The 27,444-nt window shown below is 39.1% G+C and overlaps 5 protein-coding genes across 5 annotated transcripts in view; 1 reads left to right on the top strand and 4 right to left on the bottom strand.

Annotated features, from left to right (window-relative positions):
* Window positions 1-1,720: 1,720 nt before the first annotated feature.
* LOC101303377 lies at window positions 1,721-5,097 on the bottom strand. Its single transcript, XM_004289945.1, has 4 exons — window positions 5,002-5,097; window positions 3,437-3,580; window positions 2,605-2,792; window positions 1,721-2,212 (listed from the first exon to the last, which is right to left on the bottom strand). Exons 1-4 carry the CDS (start codon window positions 5,058-5,060, stop codon window positions 2,019-2,021), a joined length of 585 nt encoding a protein of 194 aa, XP_004289993.1. The 5' UTR covers window positions 5,061-5,097; the 3' UTR covers window positions 1,721-2,018.
* A 940-nt stretch (window positions 5,098-6,037) lies between these two features.
* On the bottom strand, window positions 6,038-9,730 carry LOC101301919. The gene is made up of 2 exons (XM_004289941.1): window positions 9,452-9,730; window positions 6,038-7,853 (listed from the first exon to the last, which is right to left on the bottom strand). The coding sequence occupies exons 1-2, from the start codon at window positions 9,552-9,554 to the stop codon at window positions 6,253-6,255; spliced, it is 1,704 nt and encodes a 567-aa protein (XP_004289989.1). The 5' UTR covers window positions 9,555-9,730; the 3' UTR covers window positions 6,038-6,252.
* A 5,075-nt stretch (window positions 9,731-14,805) lies between these two features.
* Window positions 14,806-16,505, top strand: LOC101302796. The gene is made up of 4 exons (XM_004289944.1): window positions 14,806-14,880; window positions 15,032-15,833; window positions 15,925-16,097; window positions 16,209-16,505. The coding sequence occupies exons 2-4, from the start codon at window positions 15,063-15,065 to the stop codon at window positions 16,348-16,350; spliced, it is 1,086 nt and encodes a 361-aa protein (XP_004289992.1). The 5' UTR covers window positions 14,806-14,880; window positions 15,032-15,062; the 3' UTR covers window positions 16,351-16,505.
* Window positions 16,506-20,906: 4,401 nt separating this feature from the next.
* LOC101300770 (putative G3BP-like protein-like) lies at window positions 20,907-25,167 on the bottom strand. The gene is made up of 9 exons (XM_004289937.1): window positions 24,857-25,167; window positions 24,639-24,773; window positions 24,203-24,512; window positions 23,550-23,806; window positions 23,231-23,423; window positions 22,650-22,771; window positions 22,510-22,575; window positions 21,944-22,028; window positions 20,907-21,400 (listed from the first exon to the last, which is right to left on the bottom strand). The coding sequence occupies exons 1-9, from the start codon at window positions 24,893-24,895 to the stop codon at window positions 21,249-21,251; spliced, it is 1,359 nt and encodes a 452-aa protein (XP_004289985.1). The 5' UTR covers window positions 24,896-25,167; the 3' UTR covers window positions 20,907-21,248.
* Window positions 25,168-25,842: 675 nt separating this feature from the next.
* LOC101312803 (pre-mRNA-processing factor 39-like) overlaps window positions 25,843-27,444 on the bottom strand; it is a 6,460-nt gene continuing 4,858 nt past the window's right edge. The window contains exons 10-12 of the mRNA XM_004292195.1: window positions 26,742-27,098; window positions 26,462-26,557; window positions 25,843-26,185 (exon numbers count right to left, since the gene is read on the bottom strand). Of these exons, the coding sequence (XP_004292243.1) occupies window positions 26,057-26,185; window positions 26,462-26,557; window positions 26,742-27,098 (582 nt within the window). The 3' untranslated portion in view covers window positions 25,843-26,056. The remainder of the gene's footprint in view (window positions 26,186-26,461; window positions 26,558-26,741; window positions 27,099-27,444) is intronic.

The raw sequence follows: 27,444 nt of genomic DNA, 5'->3' as shown, positions 1-27,444 counted from the left end.
TTAATCTCAACCGTTGATATGATCAGCTGTTGTATGATACTAACATCGAAAATAACACCGTCAAAGAGAGGAAAAAAATAGAAAACAGCAGAGCCCTCTGCCTTAGTTCGCACCGTCACTTTCGCGCGTCTGCCTTCGATTCTTTGCATCTGATTCACCCACAAATCGTCGATTACGCTGCATGTCGTTTTACCCAAAGAGATCTGAATCAACGAACCGAACTCGTCATCCTCCTATCCCCGTCGTGTTCAATTTCTGAAAACGTAGGGATGAAATGAATCTATTGGTAGGTTGAAGTTATTACGATTACATGAACTGGAATTCTGAATCTGATCTCATCAGACTTTGGGGGTTCAGGTCTGCCGGTCCAATATCACTATATTATATTCATCTTTAAATTATGCATTAGTTGTACTATTCTTTATTCAATCTCTTCAAATATTGATTATGTTTCTGAATCGAGTTCAAGAACCTATGAATTGAGCCAGATCTTGTTGATGTTGAATATCCTTCTGTCTTCCCTATAGTCCTTTCAGATTTCCAAATTCCAGAAAACAACTAACAAGCTGTTCACTTGGAGATGCGATCGGGAGTTGGATTCAGTGGGCAATTGAAATTGGGTTTGAAGGAAACTGGGGGGGGGTGGTGAAGGGGGGATTGAAAGGGATTGAGATGAAGGGGAGAGGGAAGGGAGAGATGATGAAGTCAGGCGGGGTTCTCTCTCACATCGTCCTCTTGCCTTTTCTTTTCCAGTGTTCTGGGTTTATGACATTGTACTGCGGTTTGAATTTTTTTTTGCCTCTAACCACCGTTTGCTTAATCTGTTTAGTTCAAGTGCACCCATTTACCAAAACAAACAAATGGAGAGAAATATGAATGGCGAGAGAATGAGATTCTGGTGGTAATCTGAGGGAGGGGGACCCACAAGCCATACGTTCCAAACGACAACCCGACAAGGAGGGCCCACGTCTTACTATTCTCGACACGGCGTTGGAGTTAGGACCGCGATGGGGGACCCAGTCTTGCTAATCACGTAAATAGCGACACGTGGGGACCATTCTTGCATCAAATTTCGTGCTGACAGCTCAACGAACCATCGGATTTGGCCCCAGGGTTTTGGAGAGGTTTTAAACGAAACGTTTCTCCACCGCCACGTGGCGACGGCGTTCGCGGTGTCGTTGCGACTGGGAACAAAGTCCGTTAAATCTTTACCGCTCACCTTGCGCCACGTATCCGGTGAAACGGTGACACTGTGCCTTAGGGAGGAATAATGACAATGATGTGCAATTTTTGCCAACCAGAATTGAATTATGAGAAAATGAACCCAAGAAGTTGATGCCATCCTCATCTCAAACCCACATGAATTATGAACTGTGAATTATTATCCTGAAAATTACAAGCTTGATGAAGATTAGGGTTCCAGAATAGTTGGTTATAAAGCAGTTTTGTTAGAAGGTCGGCCTCAAATGAACAAGCTTATGATCAAAGTTGGATTTTAGTGTTTGAAGAAGTCTCAACTCTCAAGTTCAAATTACCATTTCATCGATGAAATCAAGGATGTCTAAATCTGAGGGTTTTATAGAATTTGATGGTCAACTAGAAAAAAAATACACTAGATGGTGAAATTTTATACTTTTGTGAGCCAAAGTAAGGCAAATCAAAGCACGTTTTCAATCTTTGTCATTTCATGGATGCCTGGATGGACTAGTACTGGAGCAATTGTCTTAAAGGATTCAGAAATTTGCCAATTATAGAATGACTTGGTGTGACTTCATTTCTTTTTGTCTAACCCAAAAGTTCAGTATTTTCCGTGACCAAGTTTCTAGCCATGTGTTATTGAAGAGAAAAGAGACATTTTGAGGAGCTGAAGCTCAAAAAGGAAACCAGAAGCTTTACAAGCTGTCAAGAACTCTCAGGGTACTCACACTATTATCACCCTCTAGTCCTCTACCAAGCTTTTCACGAGAAAGAATACCTAAATGGGGGAAACATTCTTGCGTGGTGATGCATCGAGTGCTCTATTTCTTCTCTGGATTCTGAGATTCTTGGGTGCTGCAACTAGGGCCGCTGCATGCTGGAGACGTGCAAGCAGGCTCTGGGATGGTAATCCGTATAGTTTGTTTCTTCTCTTCATTTTCAGGAATATGGAGGAGAGCATCCATGATTAGAATATCCCAATTGCGAGATATGAAATATGACATCCATGAGTCATCTGTGAGGAGAAAGAAACCAGCTGATCAATGTACTCATAGAGCTATCCAATCCTCAAGTGATAAAGAGTTCATGTCAAGCATCACAACACAATATAGTTTGCATAAGCTCAAACTCGTCCTCTTCATAAAATTTGAAACACAAACTCAAATAGAATGGTTATACGAGGCAAAATAATCTGGAAAGGACCGAACATTAGCAAGGACAGTAATTACAGATCAGCAAAGTTTGCTTATTTGTTGAATGGTACTGGATGAACAGATAAGTGGGCATCTATGAAGAAGAATCTAAACACCAAAATAAGATAATGCCGAAGTGAAGAATGTATATCTTCATGAGCCTGTGCTCATGGGATGCATGCAACTATATGTATGCTTGTAAATCAATACTAACCTCCATCGCGTACAGCCTTCACACTGAGAACTCCTGTGCCTTTTGGTCCATACACAGGAAATTTGCAAGATACAGATTGCCTCTTATGAGCTACTCCAAGTTGTGCATTGTACCATGGGCCCTTCAGAACAGGTTCCCCTAGAGCCTCTCGGATGGCTGGGTCCTTACTGGCTTTCTCCATGGCCTTGCTTTAAAATTTCAACAAAAAGGTTAAATTGAAACATTAATTTTACATACTTATGAGCCACTGAAATGGTTTAGGATAATTCCTTGACCTCTCTACACCTCTTCCCCTACAAGAAAAGTTCTTGTGTCTCCTCATTCTTCTTACAAGCTAAACAATGCACAACCAATTCCTCACCAAACTTATCTAGGGGAACCTAAAATAATGGAAGTAGCCTTTTGGCAAGGTTCTTCTATAATCTAGTTTGTAATGGTAAGTATTTAATATTTCTCAAGTGCATCACAATGTACCATTAAGAATATAATGCTATATTCAGATAAACAAATATATGTTGGTTGAGCATCTGAACTAGTAAGTATGGTATAACCAGTAATACTTTTGGTCCAAACTAGTGGCAAACACAACAAATTAAGACCGTGTTTGCAAATAAGAGCTTAAATATTAAACTGGAGTAGTACAGCTCTTCATTTTGGGGTCTAAGAATAGAACAGCTGTACAAACTACAGAATCTAACTATCCAAGCATCCGCTAAACCGCTAAACCCCCAAGACTTTTTTGAATTATAACAACTACCGAAATACTGTTTACTGAAAGTACCTAAAGCAGCTATCTAAGTTCCCTATATCTGTCATAATGTTCAAGATATACCTGCTACAGCTCTGATAAATAATAAGATCATCAAGAGCACTCAAAGCCACGCCGCCAGTAACAGTAATCAAAAGATAGTTCACAGCCTTGCGGCCAAACCACTTGGTCTGCCCTTCATCCAGAGTTTTCGCCGAAGCAGCCACACTGCAGTAAATCCATCCCAATTACTCGCATACAATATCATCAACAAATTCACGCTCATAGCAACAAGAGATGCATTCAGTCTCAAAATACCAAAAAGGGTCCAGTTCAGAATCACAAAACACAATCACTCATGTCATATAACCTCATTTAACTCTCCAAGCATAAGTTCTGTAACTAAGTCAATAGTGAAAACATGTACATTTTTTTAAACATCACAAGCTATAGCTTCATTTCCATTGATAAGGAGGGAATTGCTAACAAAAATAAAAAATCAGCTTATGCAGTAAGTGTTACAAATTTACAAAAAATTAAAAAATTAAAAAATTAAAAAAATAAAAAGAAGAGAGAAGTGCAACATTTTATCAAGGTAAACAACCCTCCAAAGAAGAAAAGCCCAAGGGAAGATGGGATATAAATATATGACCACGCTACAGTCCAACTTCAAAAAGCTATAGGCTTTCTGGCTGGCCACGATTCTACTTTCTCGAAATACTTGACTGGAACAACACCATCAAAGCCTTCAGTCAAGATCACCTTGTTGTCTGAAATGTAAAACTTAATTCCCTCAGCTAAAGCATTTCTGATATCAAGAAAGATCAAAATGTTAACATCTCGTCTCATACCACTGATCACTTCCCCATCTGTTGGCAAGCCACTTGCAAAGTGTACATGCAATCTTGTCATGCATTTCAGACCAGACTCTAATATCGAATCCCAATTCTTCCTATAAGTTCCATGCACACACCGAAACTTTTTCAAATGAAAGGATTGTGGCTTTAACAATCTTTCAGTTTCAACTATCGTAGTTGAGTGGCCTTGGTTTGCTCGTATCAAAATTTCCCCATTTTCTTCCAAGAGGGTGAAACGCTGCTTATTATCCCTTCTGACAGCCTCTTTAATCTCATGAACAGTATGTGAGCTCAATGGAATATTAGCAAATGTCTTCAAGTTCAGCTTCAAAACATCATGAACCTTCACAAATCCATCACTCCGCATATCCAAATTCAACTCAGATGGCATATGGCGCAATATACGTGTCAATAATCGACCTAGTGTATCAACTCTGTCTTTGCCAGAGCCTCCTCCTCCTCCATCTCTCTCCCTCATCTTCCACCTCCCAACCACCTCCTCTATTCCCACCACCATATCCAAATTGCAAGTTTTGCAACCGTGAATACACATACATTTGGATCAAAAACTAGTTAAAGTTCGAAACTTTAGTTCCTAACAGTTAAAAGTTCGAAACTTTAGTTCCTAAGAGCATCAGAGAATTGATAAAACACATACCCAGATAAGAATCCTTGTTAAATAACAGAGTGATGCTATTATAACTGGTATTGAAACTAATGGTTGTGCTTGGTGATTCAATCTTGCACAGAATTTAAATTACAGAATCAGAATTTTATGAAGACAAAAAATACCTGGAAAACTGTGTAGCTGAGGAGCTCTTCAAGAACGAGACGGCCCTCCTCGCCAGCATTCTCTCTGGTTTTGCGATGATGTGGTGCGCTTTGCTTCCAAGCAATCACCGACTGAACCTTCTTCCCCTTTTAGAGAAGATGGGTCGGGTCTGACACCCGAACAATGAGAAACATGGGCCGGGTCGGATCTGAAATATGAACCTTCTTTTTTTTTTTTTTGAGAATAGGATCTGAAATATGAACTTAGAGAATCTCCAACAGCTTCCTCATTTTCTTGAATTTCTCAATTTTAGGGAATATAGAGCTGTTTTTAGATCCAACAGTTTCCCTATCCCATTCTCCAAAATGAGGATGTAGAAGAAAGAGAAATCTTCATTCCTCAAATTTGCAGCAAAGTCTTCATTCCCTACAATTAAATTCTTCACGTGCTCTAACGAATTCAAGACAACAATAGAATATTTGATTGGGTATTTTATTGTTACAATGAAATATATAATGTTTTTTTGTTATAATTAATAATGATATAGTATATTTTTTTGTTGTATTAAATGCTGAAATCTCCAAAATGGAGAAGCTGTTGGATTTTAAGCATAATTTTTTTAGAGATTTTATTTTTTGCTTCCTCATTTTAGAGAAATTATAAGGAAGCTACTGGAGATGCTCTTTGGGTGTTATTTTATTTTAATTTAAAAGGCTTTACTTTGGATGATCATTCCTATTGAGATACTTTCTTTGTGTCAATTGTTGTTGGAGACTGCTGTATTGTTATGATTTTCGCATTGCTGATCAGCGATTATACTCATTATAGCGGTTTACTTTACACTTCCTAGCCTCCTTTTTCCCATTGTTATGGCCTTATGGGCAAAATAAGCATGAACACAAGTTCTGACCAAAAAAAAAGAAAAACATGAACACAAGTGAGTTTCAGAAGAAAATAAGCAACACCTCACAATCTCCTATTATTGTATTTCCGCAACACTGGTAACACTTAGAAGGGATCAAACCCTTAATCTATTCTAGTTCTATTCTCTGAACCAAACTTACATTGTTATTTACACAAGAATGGCAAAAATACATGAAGAGTTACAACCACAATAAGGCTGGCCTCAAAATTCAATGATTTCTTGAACTGTTCATATAGAAACAACATGACCTGCAGGATGAAAGAAGCATATAAAAACAACATGATCTGCAGGATAAAGAAACAGTAGCTGATCCTTGAATTAGGGTTATGTTACAAACCTAGCAATGCTACCATCTTTCATCTCCCACCCAATTGTTCTTCTCCTTTGGTCCTGTAGGACCTTCCTCCCCAGAAAGCTCAACTGGAATTTTCGAAAAGATGCTCTCCACTGAATATCTTAACATCGCAGGCAAAACATTGATGATCTTATCCAGCTCAGTCCTTGAATTGTATACAATTTTTGGTCCCCATTCTCTCATAAACTGCAGCCAACCTGGCTCAGTAACAACCCCATCTCCAAGATACTCAGCAGCAACTACTTCATATTGGATGCTCGAGTCCACAGAAAACTCACTGCGATCAGCATCATTCCTAATGCCAATCCCAAGCTTTGAAGACCCCTGAAGGTAAGTCCCAGCATGCGGGAAGCTCGCATGTCCATTTTTGGTCGAGTAGATAATAGCTTTGTTCCCTCTTATGTACTCCAAAGCATATGCATCTACCCATTGACCACCGCTGTGCTGTGAGAAGTATATACTACAAAGCTCTCCAGTAAAATTACATATTCGAAGTGTGAAATGCTCCCAATCACCCACATGCTGTCCAATCTTGCTGAGAGTGATATCCATTGGTCCAACTTTGAGAGTGGCTGGTCCATTAAAGGGACAAAATACCCACATCGCAATGTCAGTAAAAGTCCCACCAAGAGCTGGTTTCACATGAACGTAGAGTTTTGCACTTTCCAAGTTTCCATGTATAACATTCTTTCTTTGATCACCACTAGGTAAGTCTATCCAAAACTGCCTATCATTTGACCTTCCACCAGGCAAATTTGAGCCGCTTTCATCAATTGCTTCGCCTACATCTGTGCCAGTTTTGTACAATAGCGCTCCATTTTTGAAGAACCAAGCCACTGAAGATGGCAAGTAGACCTCATCTGGATGAAAGAAGACAGTAGGTCCATAATGATTGATAAGTGAATGAATTTGATCAAGATTTGGCATTCCACATAGCTTAGGATTCAGATTCTTCAAGCACCCAATCTGCAGGTCCTCTCCATTACTCCAGTGATTACTGCAGAAAAATGTACCTACAGAAACCCCTGTTCCCCTCATTCCACGATGACGTGGTCTCATAGTCCAAACTTGGAAAGGAAGACTTGTAGAGTTGGTACGGCTATTAAAAATTAGGTTGTGAGGTTCACATGTGTCAGTCAAATCAGCTCTAACACACCTTACTTCATCCAACTCGGGTTTTCCTGGCTTGTTGGTAACTAAAAAGCCCATTGCTCTGTAACCTTCAGGTGGATCAGGTAGCCAGAAGTAGCCACATGAACCATAACTTTCCTCAGTCCCATCATCAGGGCTCCACACCAATGTGTAATCAAGCGGCTCTCGAAGAGCTGCTGACTTGACATGCTCCCCAACAACAGCTGTTTCTGGCAATTCTACTTCTCGAACCACAAGAACATAGCCGTGTAAAGGCTTACCGTTGAGTTGGCAATAATGACCCATGCTACGAAATCCATCAGGAATTCCCACTGGCTTATAAAATGTAACACATTTTTTCTTGTCCTCTGGCAGAGAGCAGGTCCAGATTCTTTCAAATTTGGATATCTTGGAAACCTCTATTTCTCCAATAATTATTTTCCCAGAAGCAAAACCTTCACCTGAAAAAGAAAACACAATGCTTAAACCATTTAGAAGGTAATCCATAAATCCAATTTATCATGTCAAATATATAATTTCAATCACCAAACAGCACTCAGTTCCTCCTTGACTCTTTTCTATATCTTTGTTTTTATAAAGTTAATACTTCATTATACTTGAAAATATTGTTTCTAAATTTGTACAACTTCAAAAACTTTGCAAGTTCATCATAGTCAGCTGTGAGAAAGGCGAATATGAGGCTATAAAAAGACTAAACTTTTCAGAACCAGCACACCAAATTTATCCTGATAATGGAGATAGCTCAATATAATGTAAGAGGATAATTTTTGCACATAGAGGTGATAATATCCTTTAGTAACAAAATATGAAGAGATAAAAATGAACTTTGGAACTACTTATGGAAATGGAACCCAAAACGAACATACGAGCTATATACATAAGCATGATTGATTTATATATTATCAAGAGGGCTGAAGCATAATCTAAAATCTTTATAGGAACACGCAAAACTAAAAAGAGGAATAAATCATCAGTTATAAGATGAAGCCAAAGTATGTTTCAGCACAAAACTAAGAAGATCTTTCTTAATTCAAGTAAATTTCAATACCAGGTGCTGGAGCTTTCATGTAGTAAGAAAAACCAAAAAGTAAATTTTCTAATAGCATGTCTATATGAACAATAACTCAATGGAGCAAATAAAAGATTTCTGTAGTTTCCAAGAAGCAACAAACTGAAAATAACAAGCAAATATCTAACTCATATTGTCATCATTCAAGTCAAGGAAGAGCAAAGAGATCACAAGTGCTGGAGTCTTCAGTAAGAAATCAAGTACTCAGAAAATAAAACAAACAAGTAGCTAAGACAAACATTAATAGAAACTCAGGTGATACTCAAGCAAGTTAAGAACCTTATAGTTGCTATCCCTCAACAAAAGGCATTCTTTTCTGCCACATTTGTACTTGTCTTCAATTTAAAGTACATGATCAATGAACAGAAGCTAAATAAGCAAGCAAGATATCTTATACTTGCCATCAAGCCTCAAGACAAGTGCACTCCTTTCTGCATCATATGTACTTATCTTGAACTTAAAAGTACAGAATCAATGGCCAGGCTCATTGTACCCAAGTGCAAACTTCCACATAAAGAAATAGCTCACCAAAGCAACTACTAAACATGAAATTACAAAGTTCCATAACTCATGTGCGCATTGCGAACATAGAGTATACGAATTCACATATGCAGACAGTAAAGAGAGTTGATGATGCTCAATAACGGCCTCTTGCATAGATTATGATTTGCATATCAGCAATAAAGTTCAAATTACTCGATAATTACCATAATATGCTGAATTTACATGAGTCTAATAATTTCATTTCCATTTTCAATTTTTGCACAGAATCAAAGTAACCCAGAAAGCACTAATTGATACATACTCCACTCATCAAGAACAAAAAGAAACAAATGTAACCACCACAATTGAATGCATTCATCACAATCCACAAACCCTTCAATCCAAAATCCATAAACAACCCAAACGCTAAACAAAACCCACATTCAGAATTCCAAAGATCAAACCTTTGCAGTCAAATTTTCATACCTGGAGGCCATTTAGGAATTGGAGCAGGCAGGGAGAAGGGTTCAGGCTCCGGTGGGCATAAATCATTGAGTTGATTCCTATAGAAACACTTGCACATAAACATAATTGGCCCCCAAACAAAAGACCCAAGTCAGTCTGATCACAAAAACAACAAAGGCCTGGCTCTAAATCTGTGATCGTAGATTTCAGATGGTTCTGGAACTGATGATAGGTTGATTCCTAAGAACTTGTACTTCCTCTTGTTGTTGAAGCAGACATATCCCAAAATCATGTAACAGCAAACAGTCATTTTTGTGGGGCAGTCTGCCACCAAGCACAATTGAATTGCTCGACAAAGAAAGGAGTATTGATGATTAGGTGATATTTTTATTAGCTTGTGTCCATGGTTTAAAGGACTTGCAAAGCAGGTCTGGCTTTTCCCTTCTTTTTCTGGTGACTAAAGGTACGTAACAGTGTCCAAATTCGATACAAACACGTATGCATTTCACTTTTCTTTTTCTTATCAAATCCACGCATCTCATTTCGTTAGATGGAAACTTCGATTGGATTGGTCAAAAATCTCAAAACTGATGCCAAACAAGAAAGTACATGTTGTTGGGAGGAAAGAAAATGGTAAATTACGGGACAGTTTGTTATTGACTTATTGTTTAACATGACATTCGATAGGGTCTTTTTTAATTCTTTTTTCAATCATTATATACCGAAAGTTCTAGTATGCATCATGGTGCATATGAACCAACGATGACTGATTAATCACTATCATTCATTTAATGCAGTCAACTATATGACACTAACACCAATATTAACACTGTTTAAAAAAAATTGAGATAAAAAAAATTGAATGAACATGGTAAAAGTAAGGCTAGGGTAAATATTAATTGGCAGTTAATTCTAATTAATACAATTTTAAAATGTTTTAGCGAGACTTTTTATCCTTATTTATTTATTATGTTAAAACGCATTAAATATAAAATTTACCTATTTACCCATCCTGAATGATGTAGATCTAGATCTCATGTGCTCTTATAAGGGGTAGGCATATAAAATTTGCTATAAGAATTAGGATTAGGTATGATTATCTATTTATAATTTTTATTGTTGTATTTGTAATAAATAATTTATTTTCAATTAAAATAACCTAATTAATCGAATTACATTTTTAAAGGGAATGAAAAAAGTACCTGAGTCAACTAAAGTCGAATCAAAATTATCTCTTAAGATTATTTTCATTTTGTCGGATTGAGCCAACTCCATTTCGTTCTATAGTTATTTTTCAAATGAGCTACATTATCTAAATAAAAATTTATGTGATAAAATTATTTAGATAAAATTTTGGTTATGAGTATCGTTATTTAATAGAGTACATTTGATCATGTCGATTGTGACACAAACGAATATCATAGGGACAATTATTTTGCATTGCTATTTTATCCTAATTTGCATTATGTGAGAAACAAAAAAAAGACTCAAGTCACTCAACATTGCCTATATATACTTGAACATGCTAACGAGTGTGTAAAGATTTCATGCGCTTTGAAACATAGATAAGACAAGCAAAATATTTGAGACGCCGGATCTTGGATGCAGGAGGACGCCGGAGACGCCGGACTTCTTTCGAAATTTCTGGGTTCGAGAGAGAACGAAGCACGAGAAATAGTTCGAGTAAGAACGAAGGATGAGAAATTATCGAGATAGAGAATGAGAAGGAATAGATGAGATAATAGGTTTTAAGTTGGGTTGAGGGGATCTGGCCGTAGATTCAGAATGGACGACTAGGATCCTCTTATTAGGCAATATTAGGAGACAAATATTAGGAGAGGATCCGGATCCCTTCTTCCACCACAAATCTATCCACCCGAAAAGCTTCATCTTATTAAGATCCACTCTCTTTCTCTTCTCCCCAACAACAAATCTGGTGTTCCATGATCTTAGCAATGTCGATGGCGTGATTGGCGATATTTCTTTTTTCGGTCTCTTGGGGGAGAGACTGACGGCGCCGACCTCGCTCCGGTGACGCGGACATAGACGCCGATGACCTTTGAGAGGGGTCGAATTTATGAGGCAAGGCTGGAAAGGCTGGGTTTTGCCCGAGTGTTCTTTGATGAGGAAAGTTTTTATTAGGAATCTGGGTTTTTACCGCGGTCCTGTTGTGTTTATCAGTAACGGACGTTTGCTAAATCTGTTATGGTTGAAGGACACCAAGGTGTACTGAATCCGCTCCGCATTATATACTCAAATTTGAGTCTCACGTATTGTCATTGAAAGTTTCGGATTATATCTTACCAAGCGTGTAAGGGGTCATTGATCGTATATCGACCAAGTTGTGTGACTTGTGTCTCAATTCACATGCAGACCTCAAAAATTTTGTTGCACGTGGGAATATGTTAAAGATGAAAGACAATCGTATATCATGTGTTTTTCAATGTTTTTCAATCAATAATAGTTACATATTTTTTTAGGCATGTTATACCATATGGTATACTAGAATTTTCGGTTTAATACAAACTAAAATTAAAACGGACGTGAAACTCAGAGCTTCTAAGGTTTTCACAAGATTATTTTCCTTTTCGTCTGGCCGCACATCCATTGATATTGTTGTCAGACAGGAGCTTGAGGGTGGTCATATGGTGGTCATGCCCCTGATATCAGGTGGTGGTGGAGCGAAATAGGACATTTAGTGATAGGGGCGAACCAAGAAGCTATTGTTGTAGCTGTGTCGCTATGCGGTTGCTCTGGCAAGGGTTCGACGGCGAATAAGCATAGCCATTCAATCTTGCAGGCGATGTGGTGAACGTGATTAGTGGTGTAAAGGGTAAGGGAAGATCGTGGTGGTCTAGGTCGTCCTGATTTGATCTCGACCTGGGTCAATCTCCTTACCACGTTTGGTTGCAAGTCATGTACGGTGGTGCCTCCCCATTGTTAGACGATGGCAACGATGTTATTTGGATGGCAGTCAGTACTGGTGGCGGGGCGGCGGCCAAATGTACAACTGCTTCTTTTTGGGCCGGGTCCGGAAGTGGGTTGACGTTGAATTCTATTGGATGAGGGTTGGGTCTGGGCTTGGAGCCATGTCTACGGTTTTCTTTTTCTTTTTTAGTTTTGGTTTTTTTTTTTTTTTTTTTGTTCTTTCTCTTGTTTTTTGTGTGGTTTTGATAATTCCTCGTATTTGAGCGAGGGTATGTGGTTTTGGTTTTGTGGTGTCATCAATCGTGTTGTTGGGTGTGACATGGTTATGGTGTCGTTTTCAGGGACGATTGGTTCTAAAAGTCGGTTATTTCTTGTTATCAGTGTAATAGGGAGGTTATCTGTGGATATATACTAGTGGTTTTAGTATATAATGCTTGAAGAGATTGTTTTTTCTTGAGATTAGCTGTAAGGATGTATCAAAACTTATGGAATAAATTAGGATACAGTTGAATCCTATCGGTTCTTATCTACTGTAATAGTTGTGTTTGGGTAGGGAGACGAGTGGGGAATTTATGTCCACCACCAGTAACTCATGGTTGTAATGTTTGGATTCTATTTATATAATCAATGAAAAATTAAAGTGGACAAAGACTCACGGGTAACCATATCATTTGAAGTAATAATCGTGATATAGCTATATTTCAAGAATGAGTACCACCAGTTTTCAAGAATGAGTAGAACTTGTAGATACAATTGTTACCGCCAGTTTAAACCCTAAATCCTCTAGAACACCCATCATAGATACAGTTTTAATCGAAGAAAGAGTGTACCACACTCTAGAATACGTTTTGAATCGAAGAAAGAGTACCACACATACTTATATAACTACAAATCCAATACATCATGATCTAAACATTCCACAAACCAATATGAACCAATCTTAGTTCAACAAGTTGAGCTAGCTCAATGAGCTTTGCTCTTTCATTGATCACGACTAATATGCCGTGTTTGTGAAGCATGTGGAGTATAACGGCAAAGGGTCGGTTCCACTCGTTAATTCACCATACCAAACATAAGGTTATGGGCTACAGCCTACAGGGCTACGTGTACGGTTACGAATTCCGTTGTAGAAGATGGACAAACCACACGTGTTTTGTGTTTGAAAAATGCCTTGGTTCTTCAACGCGGGCGTCTTCATCTGGTTCCTTTGTACACTTATGTAGCTTCCAATCCTTCCATGAAGTGATGAAACACATGCCTTGTTACCCATTTCTGTTTGTAACCCTATTAGTTTCTTCTTTAGTTACAATCGGCAATCGAAAAAAAAAATATTATCAAATTATTTACTTGTTGTATTATGAGCGGTCAGTCAGTCATTTAAAATAACAGACACTAAAGAGATTACAAGTTTAAATCTTACCAGCATAATAGAATGAAAGAGGTAAGGAGATCATTCTCTATTCAATACATTGCTGGAGTATCATTTTCTTTTTGATACATTGCTCACAACTGTTAACATACGAATCTTTTGACATGAATTAGAATAAACAAACATCAAAACTGATCTATAAGTAAAACATGGAAATAAATCAGATTATGATTTTATTAATTAGGAAACTTTATTTTTTATTTATTTCTATAAACCAAAACCAGAGATTTTCATAACAAACATATGTCATACATAGATATTTCTGGAAAAACAAATGATTGAGATAAGCACGTTTAGTATTGAAATTAAAAAATAAGGTGAAATGAGTAAGTTAGATGAATAAAGAAGATGGTAAAATTAGCCGCAACCTAAACTTATTATTAAGCTCGAAGTAAAATTTGATTAATGATTGACAAGTCAAAATAGAACAACCTACCTAAAAGAAACAACACTTGGTTAGCATTGTCACTTCAAACTTTGTGCGGCAGGTAACTACTGAGGAACCAATTCATGCACTTTCATCATTTTGAGCCTTAACTCTAGATTTCCAAAATTATTTTTATACCCCATAAAACCATATTCCCTTGTATTTTCCATTATTTTGATAATTTTCCTTGTGGTGTTGTGCAGAAAAGTCTAAAAACTAGAATGACGATGGCACGGTTGTTGTACCTGAGATATTTACAGGTCAAGTGTCCATTAGTGTCCATAAGGTAGATGTAAACATTCAACGGAGCATGTGACACAAGACACAGCTTTCAATCTTTCATGGGGTTCCTGTTTGGCCTTTCCCATTTTGCTTCCCTTTCCAGCCTATCAATATCATAATCAAACCCTACTGCAAATTGCTCATGATATTTTGCACCGAGTTAAATCTGCCTCTCTTCTCCACCATTCATACAATATCATAATTCTTTTTCCTTTCATTACTTTAAAAAAAAAAAAAATTCTTTTTCCTTTTTCATTTTCACAACAAAACAGAAATCAAATTCAATAAGACACATTTCCCAGCTGTAAGCTCTGCACCCTTTATAAGCAGAGCCAGCCTCTCTTTGTTTCTTTGTCATTTGCAAGTCTCTAGTTTCATAAAGTGGTATGCTTTCTTCTTCCTCCTCCTCCTCCTCCTTTGCCCAAAAGCTATTCAATTTTGCTCAACCCTTATAGAATGCAGATTCATGGGCATAAAGCTTTGATTCATTTGCATGTACTCATATATATATATATACTGTGTTTTTTGTTTGCAGAGTTTCATAATCTAAATCAAAAGGTTGAATCATGTTGCTAAGAAGCTCTTCAACACCAGTCATTGGATCCCTTCTTGCATCATTCTCAGCCGAGAGTCCACTTGGCAATCACTTTGAGCCAAAACCAAGCTCAATCCACAGCACACCCAATAAGTTTTCATTTCACACACCTGGGCCTCTCAACATCTCACACAGTTCCTCACCGATCTCTCCCTCCATTGATCTTTCCTCCGGGTTTCTCCGGAGGGCTCAGTCTGATGGGAACTTGGAAGGTCTGGCATATGCTGCGTCTTGTGAGAAAAATGAAGATGATCCCTTCTTCTGTGATTTGTACCAACACAACAACTCGAGATCCAGGGGCATAACATTGCAGACTATACAGTCATTTTCGACATATAACTCGGCTGATTTGGGTGAAGATGATGATGAAGAAGATAGTGATAGGGAATATGATGAAGAGGAAGTAGAAGAGGTTGAGGCTATTGGAGGTGATAATGTTGGTTTGGAAGAGAAGGTGAAGAAGGTGAGTTTATCTGAGGATATGATAACTATGCAGAAAATGTGGGGCGGGAGTTTTGAAGAACAGAGAGGTCAAGTAAGTCAAGAAATGCATCTTGCAAAGGGACTTGGGATTGATGGCGGAAGTGGCGGCGGCCGGGGCGGTCGTGAGGCTAAATGGAAAAGCAGTGGTGGAGATGGAGGTGACAACAACAAGGGTGTGGAGGAGCATTACAAGAAGATGGTGGAGGAACATCCGGGAAACCCTTTGTTTCTAGGAAATTATGCTAATTTCTTGTATGAGGTGAGCCTATTCTGCTTTGTGTAACTTTGTGTTGTACATATTTGAGAATTCTTTGTGACTATATATGTACTAACTTGCTTTGTTTCTTCAGACCAAGAGAGACCTTCCTTTAGCAGAGGAATACTACTCGCGTTCGATCCTAGCAGACCCGAATGATGGTGAAATTTTGGCACAGTACGCCAAGGTTATATGGGAGTTGCACCATGATGAAGATAGAGCCTTAAGCTACTATGAACGAGCAGTCCAAGCTGCACCTCAAGACAGGTATGTAACACATCGTTGTTTGAAATAAAGAGTTCCAATGCTGTACTGTAAATGTTGTATCCTATGTATTTGAAGGCCAAAATCTGACATGACTTTCCCTTCTTGATTCAGCTTTGTCCATGCAGCATATGCTAGCTTCCTATGGACAACAGAGGAAGACGATGAAGATGAAGATGAAGCAGATCGGCGACAAGATCTTGGCGCCATGTCGCCTTATATTCATGGAGGAATCATGACTTCTGCAAGTGCCTAAGTAGATTGCAGAAGTTTTGTAATAGAGTAGACTGCGTTGTAAATATATTAGTCTCGAGTGGGTGAAACCTGTTTAAAGAGGAAATTTTCAGTGGATGAAACCTGTTTAGATGAGAATAATAATTTGATCATAACCTATTTATAAACGCCTGATCAATTTTACATATAACTTATATAAGCATTCTTTTCTGTGTAAAAGATCAATAATGGTTAGAAAAGAAAATTAACAGGTCTTGAAATAAAGGTGAGTGTAATCCAGAAGAAGTGAAGAACAAGAGCATAGGATATCAAAATCAGAAACACTGCTCATAACTGAAAAGATGATAACTTGGCGGAATAACTTTTCATTGATACAAAGGAGATTACATATACAATGAACAATAGAGACTAACTAGGAAACTATCCTATAATTATGAACAATATCAGGAAACAAATATACACATATGAACTCATTCCTAATAGGGAAGATAGATCGGATTTGCTGAATATTTTCCATACATTGTAGCTTTGACTTTCCAACACTCCCCCTCAAGTTGGAGTGTGGATATCTTGCACTCCCAACTTGCGAATCATTGGCATGAACACCTCCTTTCCCAAAGCTTTGGTTAAGACATCTGCTAGTTGATTCATAGAACTTACAAATCTTGTTTCAACAGAACCTTCTTGAATCTTGTCTCTTATAAAGTGACAATCCATCTCTATATGTCTTGTGCGTTCATGGAAAACTGGATTAGCTGCGATATGTAATGCAGCTTTATTGTCACAATATAATAAAGCAGCCTCTTGATGCAAAACTCCCAAGTCTCTAAGTTAAAAACGAAGCCGTGTCAATTCACAACAAGCTCCAGCCATTGCACGGTATTCGGCCTCAGCTGAAGAAAGGGAGACTGTTTTCTGACGCTTCGACCTCCATGAGATTAATGATGGACCCAAAAAAACACAGTACCCTGTAGTAGATCTTCTAGTAAGTGGGCATCCTGCCCAATCTGAATCACAGTAAGCTCTCAACCGAAAATCACTGTTTGAAGAAAAGAAGAGACCTTGACCAGGAGCACCTTTCAAGTAGCGTACAACACGCAAGGCTGCATCCCAATGATCCTTTCGAGGTTGGTGCATGAATCTGCTCAAGACATGAACAGCATACGTAATGTCCGGTCTTGAAACTGTGAGATATATTAATCTCCCAACCAATCTTCTGTATTTTCCTGGATCTTTTAGTGGTTCACTCTTATCACACAATTTTGAACCACGTTCCATAGGAGTGTCAATAGGAGAAGCACCTAATAACCCTGCATCCTTGATAATCTCCAAAGCATATTTACGCTGAGAAATATAAATACCATTCCTAGATGCAGAAATCTCAATACCTAGGAAATACTTCAAGTCGCCTAGATCTTTAAGACGAAAATTACTATGTAGGAATTTCTTGACATCAGCTATGCTCTTAGGATCATTGCCAGTAATCAAAATATCATCCACATATATCTAGAGAACAGTGAAAGACTTGCCTTGCCTTCTAGTGAATAATGAGTAATCGGCTTTTGATTGCACATACCCAGCTGAACGAATGGCTTCGGAAAACTTGGCGAACCATTGACGGGATGCTTGTTTCAACCCATATAATGACTTGTGTAGGCGACAAACCAAGTGGTTCTCCCCCTGTCGCTGAAGACCTGGCGGCAGTGACATGTAAATTTCTTCATCCAGATCACCATGGAGAAAAGCATTGTTGATGTCAAGTTGATGAAGGGACCAGCCACGGGCAGCTGCTAAGACCAATAAACAACGAACAGAGATAATTTTGGCGGTGGGCGAAAAAGTATCCTGATAATCGACTCCCTCCAACTGAGTGAAACCTTTTGCGACGAGTCTCGCCTTATATCTCTCGATCGATCCTTCAGAGTTGCGCTTTATCTTGTAAACCCATCGACAACCAATGGGAACCTTGCCAGCGGGAAGGGATGCAAGAGTCCATGTACCATTGTCTTGAAGTGCCTGCAATTCAGACTGCATTGCTTGCTGCCATTTGGGATCAGTAGCAGCCTCAAAATAAGATCGGGGTCCAACATCAGTGCTAATCTGAGCAACAAATTTCTGATATGCAGGCTGATAACGATGATAGGAAACATAATTGGACAATGGATAACGAGTACCTTTTGTCGGACCTGCATGACAGAGGGAGATTGGTCAGAGCAAAAATTGGAGCAGATGTAATCTTGAAACTTCGCCGGCGGGGCAGTCGGGCGACTAGAGCGACAGAGAGGAGGAGGTTCAGAGTCGGGCAGATGAAGAGACTGGTCGGATTGGGCGAGTGAAGGCAGACACGGATCGTGTTGGGCGAGTGTAGGGTCAGACGGAGGAAGAGGTAGATTAGGTTGGGCGTGAAGCTGCGGATTGGATGGTGATGCCGCGGCCGGAGAAGGTGGTGGAGAGGGCGCCGAAACGGGATCAGAAGGAACCGAAGCCGATGTGATTGGATTGGGGTTTTGGGCATCTGAGAGAGGTGGAGGTATTTTGCGACGGGAATAGGTGCGGAGGAGGGAAGGTGGCGGCAGAGATGGTGAAGCGAGATCGTGAGATGGGGAAGGAAAGAGAGAAGAGTCTCTGTTGTTGTTGTCGTGGTGAGAAGGAGAGAAGTGTGAGTCAAAAACATGGTCAATCAGATATGGGCCATGGATGGGAAGAGGAATTGGGTTGTCTGAATGGGCCGAAGAAGGGACAGAAGAATTGGGCTTCGTGGATGCATATGGAAAAATATTTTCATGAAAATAAACATCTCTGTTTGTAAAAACCTTTTTAGTTGACAGATTATACAATTTGAAAGCTTTTTGACCAACAGGATAACCTATGAAAATACATTCCATGACACGATAATTGAATTTGTGTGAAGGATGAACATTGGTAGCATATGCCAAACAACCAAAAACACGAAGATGATGGTATGGAGGCGGTTTTGAGTACAAACACTCAAACGGAGTTTTAAAAGAAAGGACATGTGTAGGCAATCGATTGATGATGTGTACCGCATGAAGAGCACAATCCCCCCAAAATTGGTTAGGGAGATGAGCATGAAATTTTAAAGCGCGGGCCACTTGCAGAATATGACGATGTTTACGTTCCACAACCCCATTTTGTTGGGGCGTGTAAACGCATGAATGTTGAAAAACTACATCATTGTCATTGAAAAAGGGTCGAAGTGAAAGAAACTCTCCACCATTGTCACTACGAAAAGCTTTAATGCGAGATGTGAATTGGGTGAGAACGTAGCTGAAAAATCGTTTTAAAATTGGTTGGGCTTCATCTTTGTGTCTCATAAAAAAAATCCAAGTAAATCTTGTATAATCATCAACGATAGTAAGAAAGTAATGAGCCCCAGAAAGAGAAGCATGCTTATAGCGACCCCAGATATCGCAATGAATTAAATCAAATGGTTTTTCAGTTGAAATGAAACTCACACCAAAAGACAAGCAATGTTGCTTAGCCAAAGGACAAATAGGACAAGCATTAATTGGCTGAACGGAAAGATTTAAGAAGTTCTTAGCAATGAATTTCAAAGGAAGATGGGAAACATGACCTAAACGGCTATGCCAAAGGTCAGTGGATAGGGTAGATGAGGTTGTGAGGTTGCAAGTTGATTGATGGTTCGAGGATGAATGAGAATTGGACAAGGTTTTCTTACAAAATCCCCAAAATTTCCTACTTGAAGCCACTGCCTCTCTCTCTGTTGTAGTCACCACTATCCTGGTAACTTCTGCCAGAACTACAACCTCGAAAATGCCCCCTTGGGGCGTCACTTGGGTAACTGCCTCTGCCTCTCTCCCTTCCTCCAGGTCAAGAAAAAAACAGAAGCATCGTTTGAAGAGCAGATTAGGGTACCAGAAACATGCTTGAAAGCACAGTTTAGTCCAAGAACTATTGGTTCATTGGCTATGCATATCCTGTGATGACAAGGCCCTATGGAGAGGTTGGATAGCAGACAGTGATGATATTTGAGTGAACTTCAATTTTCCTAGTTCATACATACCAACAATATTTCACCACTTCACGAAAATGACACTTGACATAAAATTGGCCCCAAACTCTAGTTAGGAATCCAACAATTTCTTTTAACATTGTCTAGCGATTCTTTTGAAATCCGATTTTTGTTACTTTCATCTCCAGTTTGTATTTTAAAATGCGTTTTGTGTCTATACTTCACAAGCTCCTACCAGACTACTATGAGATTCAAGCTTTATCTGATAATGTACATATGAACGAGATTGATTTATCTAATAAACACCAATCATACTTTCCCCGGGTGAAATAGCTCCTCCTATAAAAGAAAGGGGTGCGGAAAGCGGAATACTTGAGGCATGTGATCACCTAAACGGCTAAATGGTTCAAATCATCCTCTAGTGGTCGTTTTGGATACTACATAATCCAAATGAGCCATTATCTAAAACACAAAAAGATATCTCTACCACCATATAGGCTGTGCTATGGGACCAAAAGGGTAGGGAAAATAAATGTAAAGTCATGACAAAGTGGAATCCAGAAGAGGTTGAACAAAAGCAAAATAAATCAAAATCAGAAACGCTTCTTGTAGGATTAACTTGAAAAATAACTTGAAACAAACATCGTGATCATATTCCCTCACAACTTGGGGATACAAAGTCCCCAAAATTTCCCACTTGAGTTGCATGATAAAAACAAGCCAAGGGGGGAGAAAACATATACCCAGAAACAGAGACTGAATTGTCCACATAAACTTCTCAGCTCATGTAAAATGACACTCCAAAACGTACAAATACAATTTCATGAAACATCTAGCGGAAAACATTGGACCTGGAATCCGCACCTTGACAAACTATTCTTTCGATATATTTTCTGTGTGGATTCAGAAGTTCCAAAACTAGCCGCTTATCGTGTGCCACGCTGATAAAAGCCATTGCCTCTCCCTCTGTTGTAGTCACCACTGTCCTGGTAACCGCCTCTGCCGGAACTACGACCTCCAAAACGCCCCCTTGTGGCGTCAATAGGGTAGCTGCCTCTGCCTCTCCCCCTTCCTCCTGGTCGAGAAAACACAAATGCATCGTATCACAAGCAAGTTAGGGTACCAGAAACATGCAGTTACATAATACCTGGAAAGTAGATGGCTTAATTAATCATTTAATCCTCTTCTAAATGCACCAACATTTACACTGAACTAGACAACCATTTGGTTCCATGGAAGACTTATAACTAATTAAGCAATTAATAAATTATGTTGCAGAAGGACATTGAATAAAACAAGCCAATGTACTTCAGAATGGACATTTAAAGAATTAATTCACTGAGACTGAAAATGAAAAAATTTATTGTCTTGAACCACCAAGATTTCCCAGGACCTATAATTCAACTATCATGCGCTTAAAGTTTATCCGCGCTCGACTTCAATACCATTCCAAAAAATTAAACTAGTGTTTAAAGACTCCCAGGACCTATAATTCAACTATCATGCGCTTAAAGTTTATCCGTGCTCAACTTCAATACCATTCCAAAAATTAAACTATAGTGTTTAAAGACTCATAGGATGCAAATAAAGACTTAAATTATATTGTGCAGCATCTGAAAATACATACTTCCTCGAGCAGCACCACCGCTGTTTGGTCTTCGCTCCTCAATGTACACTTGTCTTCCAGCCAAATGAATTGGAGATGCCTACAGCAAAGAAAGCAATTTCAGGCCATGCGCATGCTACATGGAGCAATTGACACTGGAGTCTATGAAAACTAAATCTAATGCACCCAATAGGAAGAGAAGGCTGACAGACAGCAATGCTAATGTCATGCGATACTACTAGCAAGATGTGAATAAAAACGATCTTAGCTTTAAATTGACATGAGAAAATCATATTTCTTTAAGGTACATTCTGCTCAACGAGAAAAAGAATACAAAACATTTATTCTAGATCTAGGCCCCAAGATTCATATATTTCTCACAACACTTGGTTCCTTGAGGAAGACAGACACATGAAAGATAGCATCATACACTTACGGAAACTCTCTACTTAATGAATGGGCAAACAGAAGTGCAAAATTCCCAAGACTACCCATAGGAGAATCATGACTTTAATCACATAACAGGAAACTGACAAGGTGATGCAATTACATCAATGATTTAAAGAATAAAAAAGGCCAACCTTGAGTGCATTGTGAACACCAACCATGTCTTCGAATTCAACAAAAGCATAGCAGACTCCAATTTCCTGTGTGCAACAAAATATACTTTAGATTCATTCAAAATCATAAATAAATGGCACAACTACGGAAACAAAGTCACCTTGCGAGCCCTAACAAAGACACCATCAGGTATAATTTGACCGAAGTGCTTAAACTCTTCCTCAATTTCTCCTTCGGTAACGGTAGGAGGTAAGTTTCTTACGTAGACAGATTTCATTTCACCTGAAAAATGACAGACTTTAACATAAGGTTCAACTTATAAACACTTAAACCACTACAAGTATGAAGCACATAAAATTACAATGTAAGAGAACAAGCTCTTATCTTCTCATTTCAAAAACCCACAGAACTGATAAAAAAATAAGGCTCGTGTTATTCACACACCTTTTTTCTTCTATTCACACGCCCCATCTATGATGAGAGGCAATCATAAAGCAAATTCAAGGGGGTAGTTTGTAAATAAAATTGAATTATAGTAATAGAAAAATAGATGAGGTGTGTGAATAGAAAGATGGTGTGTTAATAGCACCATCAGAAAATAAAAAATCTCTTATATTTCCCACCAAAATAAAAACATGCAAGGCAATATAACCAGGAGAAACAAACAACATTCAACAAAAAGCACTGACTAAATCTAATTATACTACGTCACAGAGGCATCAAACTGGTTAAGAAGGCTACCTTCATCATCTGGCATGTAACTCTCCTCTGCCGCTTCTACAGTGGGTTGAGGTGTGTAACTCCAGTCTGAAGTAGAGTTAGATTGTTCAACAGGGGGCTGAGAGGTGCTATTCCAGTCTGAAGCAGTTTGAACACTTCTAAAAGAAGGTTGTTGAGTTACTTCTGGTGCGGACGGTCCCTTAGCGACTCGCAACTGTTATTACCAAACATACATAACAAAAGGGTAAATAGTAAGTTATCCAAGCAAACCCAACAGAGCAGAAGCCAGAGAGTAAACAAGCAAAATAATGCACAAAGACAGATAACAAGAGGGGCATACTATAGAAGCCCAAGTTTTCTTCTGAGGTTCTCCCACTGGTTCCTCCACAGAAGCAGCCGGAGTGTCTTGCACATTGTTCACAGAATTTTGATACGAAGTATATGTCTCCTCTTGAGGAGTTTCCTCCACCACAACTTCAGTCTCGAATTCGTGCTGCACCTGTTGCTCTGGGAGACTATACTTATCAACTGGATCATCTTCTATGTCAACAGAGTTCACATACTCCCGGGCCTCTTCCTCCAAAACATAGTCAGAAACTGCAAAGGGAAACACCCAATTATATCCAATACAAAGAGACCAAACTTTCTGCTAAAAACAAATTCTCAACATCTTTTGAATGGCGGATGAAGAGAACGTCTCTAAAATGAAGAAAATAATTTTGAGCTTCCAAACATACATATGCACGGACCTTCAAGCTACACATGCATATAGTTAAAGCAAAAGAGTATCCATCTGTAAGAGCAATATTACCATTTGTTTAACCACCACACCTTTCAAAAACTAGTTAAAGATCGAGCGACAAAGGATATATGTATCTCTTAGAGAAAGGACTACACATGTAAATAAATGACCAGGATATCTCAAAATACACAAAAATCAAATAATAGCTCAACAACAAAGAAATATATGCCAACAGGACGGTGTCAAAATACCTGGTGGTTCTCGATGAGGGCTAGAAGCATTTAGTTGAATATCAAATTGGCCTTCTGATATCATGGATGACGGATGCTGTAAAACAACTTCCTCCTCGAGAAACTGGAAGATATCATTGAGAACATAGTAACCTTTATTCTGAGGAGCCAGGAAGAACGTCTGGACAAACTTCCTCCTACCATTGAATTCCTTCGACTTGACAGAACCCGTGACCATCACAAGAACACCTCCACCCAACGAATTGATGGAGTTGATAGTCTTGATCTCAATCGAAGTGAAGTATTGTGACAATATGAGCGTATGAATTTGCTGCTCAAACAACACCTCAACCATAAGTACTCCACTCTAAGCAACATCATTGATTCCGATATCTTACAAAACAATAAATAATTAAATCAATCAAAATTCAATGAAGATAAGCTGAAAAGAAATTACCAGCATTTCATTAGCGGATTCTGTGGAATCACCATCGACACGAATCATGGTGCTGTCATCAGAGTAGAACTGATGAACAAGATCGGGCTGCTGCTGAAGCACCTGGTAGTACTGTCCCACAAAATACGACCCTACCTGCTCAAATACGCACACAAATACAAAATAAATACAAAAATACATGCACAAAAAAAATAGAGTACACAGAGACTGAATCTGACCTGAACAGCACTAACAGGTACAGGATACGAACTCGCCATTGCTTCCTCCAACTCTCAAAGCATGCAATCGCACTACACGACTTTGAAAATTCTTCGCTAAAACCCTAACTCACTGATCGGCCGCAGATCCGGCTATATAATCCGAAACCCTAAACCCCGGCTTCGCGGCGCCTCGGGATTCCCTAACCTCACCGACCTCAAAACCAGCGAAGAGCCGTCGGATTAGAAACTGAGAGCTTCGGAGCTTTGGGGGCTTTGTAAAATACTCCACAGGGTTCTGCTGATTAACTTCTGCTTCTTCCGCTTCCGGCCTTAGCCTTGTTCGCTAATCCTTAAAAGGGTTTTGCAGGAGCGTATCACAGCCGTTGGTTCAACATCCAATCGTGGCCGTTCGTTGAAAACCTCGGGAGGTAGCGTGTGAGTATTAATTTTTTAAATGCGGAGAGACGAAAGTGCCGCGTGATGATTCTACAAAACGGACGGCTGTTGTTGGATGGAGGGAAACCAGCGGTGATGAGACACTCCAGGTGGGTTTGATTGATTTTCTGACACTCCAAATCTTGGGTATTCCGAATCGGGTCAAGTCATGTGATTGGGCTTTGTTATTCGCAAACACGGAACATGGTTTAGAATGGCAAGCAGCCAAGGAGACACCGACTTAACATACGAGTGTCACCCTCGTACCATAACGTAAAGACAGGGGGAGTCGGAGTCTTGGGTTTTTGGCTACTTGAGGTAAGAAGGGGAATTCTCTGGGCAGAGGAAAAGGGAACATGTCACCCGCCAAGTACAAATGATCGAAACAAACAAGTCCTTTCGGGACAGGGCTTCCAATTATCAACTTCTGCTTGATGAAAAGAAACTGTTTCAACCGACAGGATAATGGCGAATAATGGCATACCTGAATGCCACCGGCATGCAAAGGTTCACAAAGATGCAACGGTATTAAACGAGATGATAGATTCAAGGTAGAGAAACAAAAAATTACAAGAAACCTTCACGAATACTATTATATCAGGAAGAAAAACACTACATCTAAAATACATGTGTCATTGAAAACTAAAGCCGAGTGATCAAAACCAAGATATTTGTAAGCTACAAGTACATGTCCCCAAAGAGAAACATCTATTGCTCAGGTTGACAAAAGGAGAAAATTAGTTTACATAGGGAAAATATAGCAGGCTAGTCCTGCGACCTCAATTACTGGTAGTAGGTCCCGTAATACGCCTGTTGAGCCGGAGCAGGTTGCTGAGCTGGTGCAACAGCTGCTACAGCACCGGCAGCTGCTGCTGCTGGCTGTGCATAACTTTGTGGGGGGTAAGCCGCCGGCTGAAATTATATTTATACCATTAGCTAAAAGAAATGTGGGCAACTAGGAAATAAAGGAAAAACAAAATTAAGTTAAAAAATAAAGACCTTTTCCATCTTGTTTTCTAAAACAGTTTCTTCTTCTTGGACAGTGTTAATATTTAGTTATTTACCCAATAGTTTACATATCTTTTGAGTATTTAACTAGATAAACAACCTAACCATAGAGTGCAACATATAAAGACCCAACTACATTGTTGCAACACATTTTGGATATTGAGCAATCATAATAGGTACCTGCGCAGGATAGGCAGCGGGATATGTAGCAGGATAAGCAGCAGTCTGTGGCACCGCTGCCGGTACTTGCTGATAACCACCATATGCATTGTATGCCTATTAGAAGAAAAAATGAACAAACGAATTAGATAATCATACAAAGGGGCCTACTCTTATCTCGAACAAAATTGTTATCAGGAACATCCCTATATTAACCTCATAACTAAAATATCTGAGGGAACAAAACCCTCAGCATTTTCAACCTTGAACAACGACATGTTTCATTATATCAGAAAACTACCTGTTGGGTATAACCAGGGGTCCACTGTTGTCCCTGTGCTTGTGTAGCTTGTGGCCAAGCTTGAGGCTGCACACCATAACCAGCTGCCCACTGATTCTGTGCATTTGGATATGCTCCCATAATAGACTGGGCAGGTGAAGGAACACCAGAGTAGGATTTTGCCATCTTTCCTTTGTCAGAAGATAGGTAATCTTCAGCTTGCCGTTTTTTTAACTCTGATGTGCTGCTCCTATGAAGTAAAAATAGCTTAGCATGCCGATCCTCGGCCTTCTTGATAGACTGTGCATCTCCAAAGAGATTTAGAAACTGCAAAATCATTCCTAGCACATCAGAATTGCAGATCAAACAAATAAAAACCTTGGCAAAGAGACATTCAGGCAACAAAAGGTTTCATCAACTTCGATGTATACTTGACTTCATGAAAAGAATGAAGATAAAGATAAAACGTAGGGCCAGACAACAATCTAAAGCTTACCACACACACACACACAAAAACCAAAAACTCTTCCCAACAGCCTACTTGTCAACCAAATTAGACCGGTTGAGAAGACATGGTAAGTAATGCTTCTCATGTAGACCAACGTTAAAATTCTCAAGCACCAGCCTTCCCTCGACTTTTGTTAAGCAATAGAGAGAGAGAGAGAGAGAGAGAGAGAGAGAATCATCAACTACAAATCTCTTACAAAGAACGAAATATATACTA

The sequence above is a fragment of the Fragaria vesca genome, linkage group LG2 (assembly GCF_000184155.1).
Source record: "Fragaria vesca subsp. vesca linkage group LG2, FraVesHawaii_1.0, whole genome shotgun sequence".
Lineage (NCBI taxonomy): Eukaryota > Viridiplantae > Streptophyta > Magnoliopsida > Rosales > Rosaceae > Fragaria > Fragaria vesca.
This window is presented reverse-complemented; position numbering and strand designations above follow the sequence as displayed.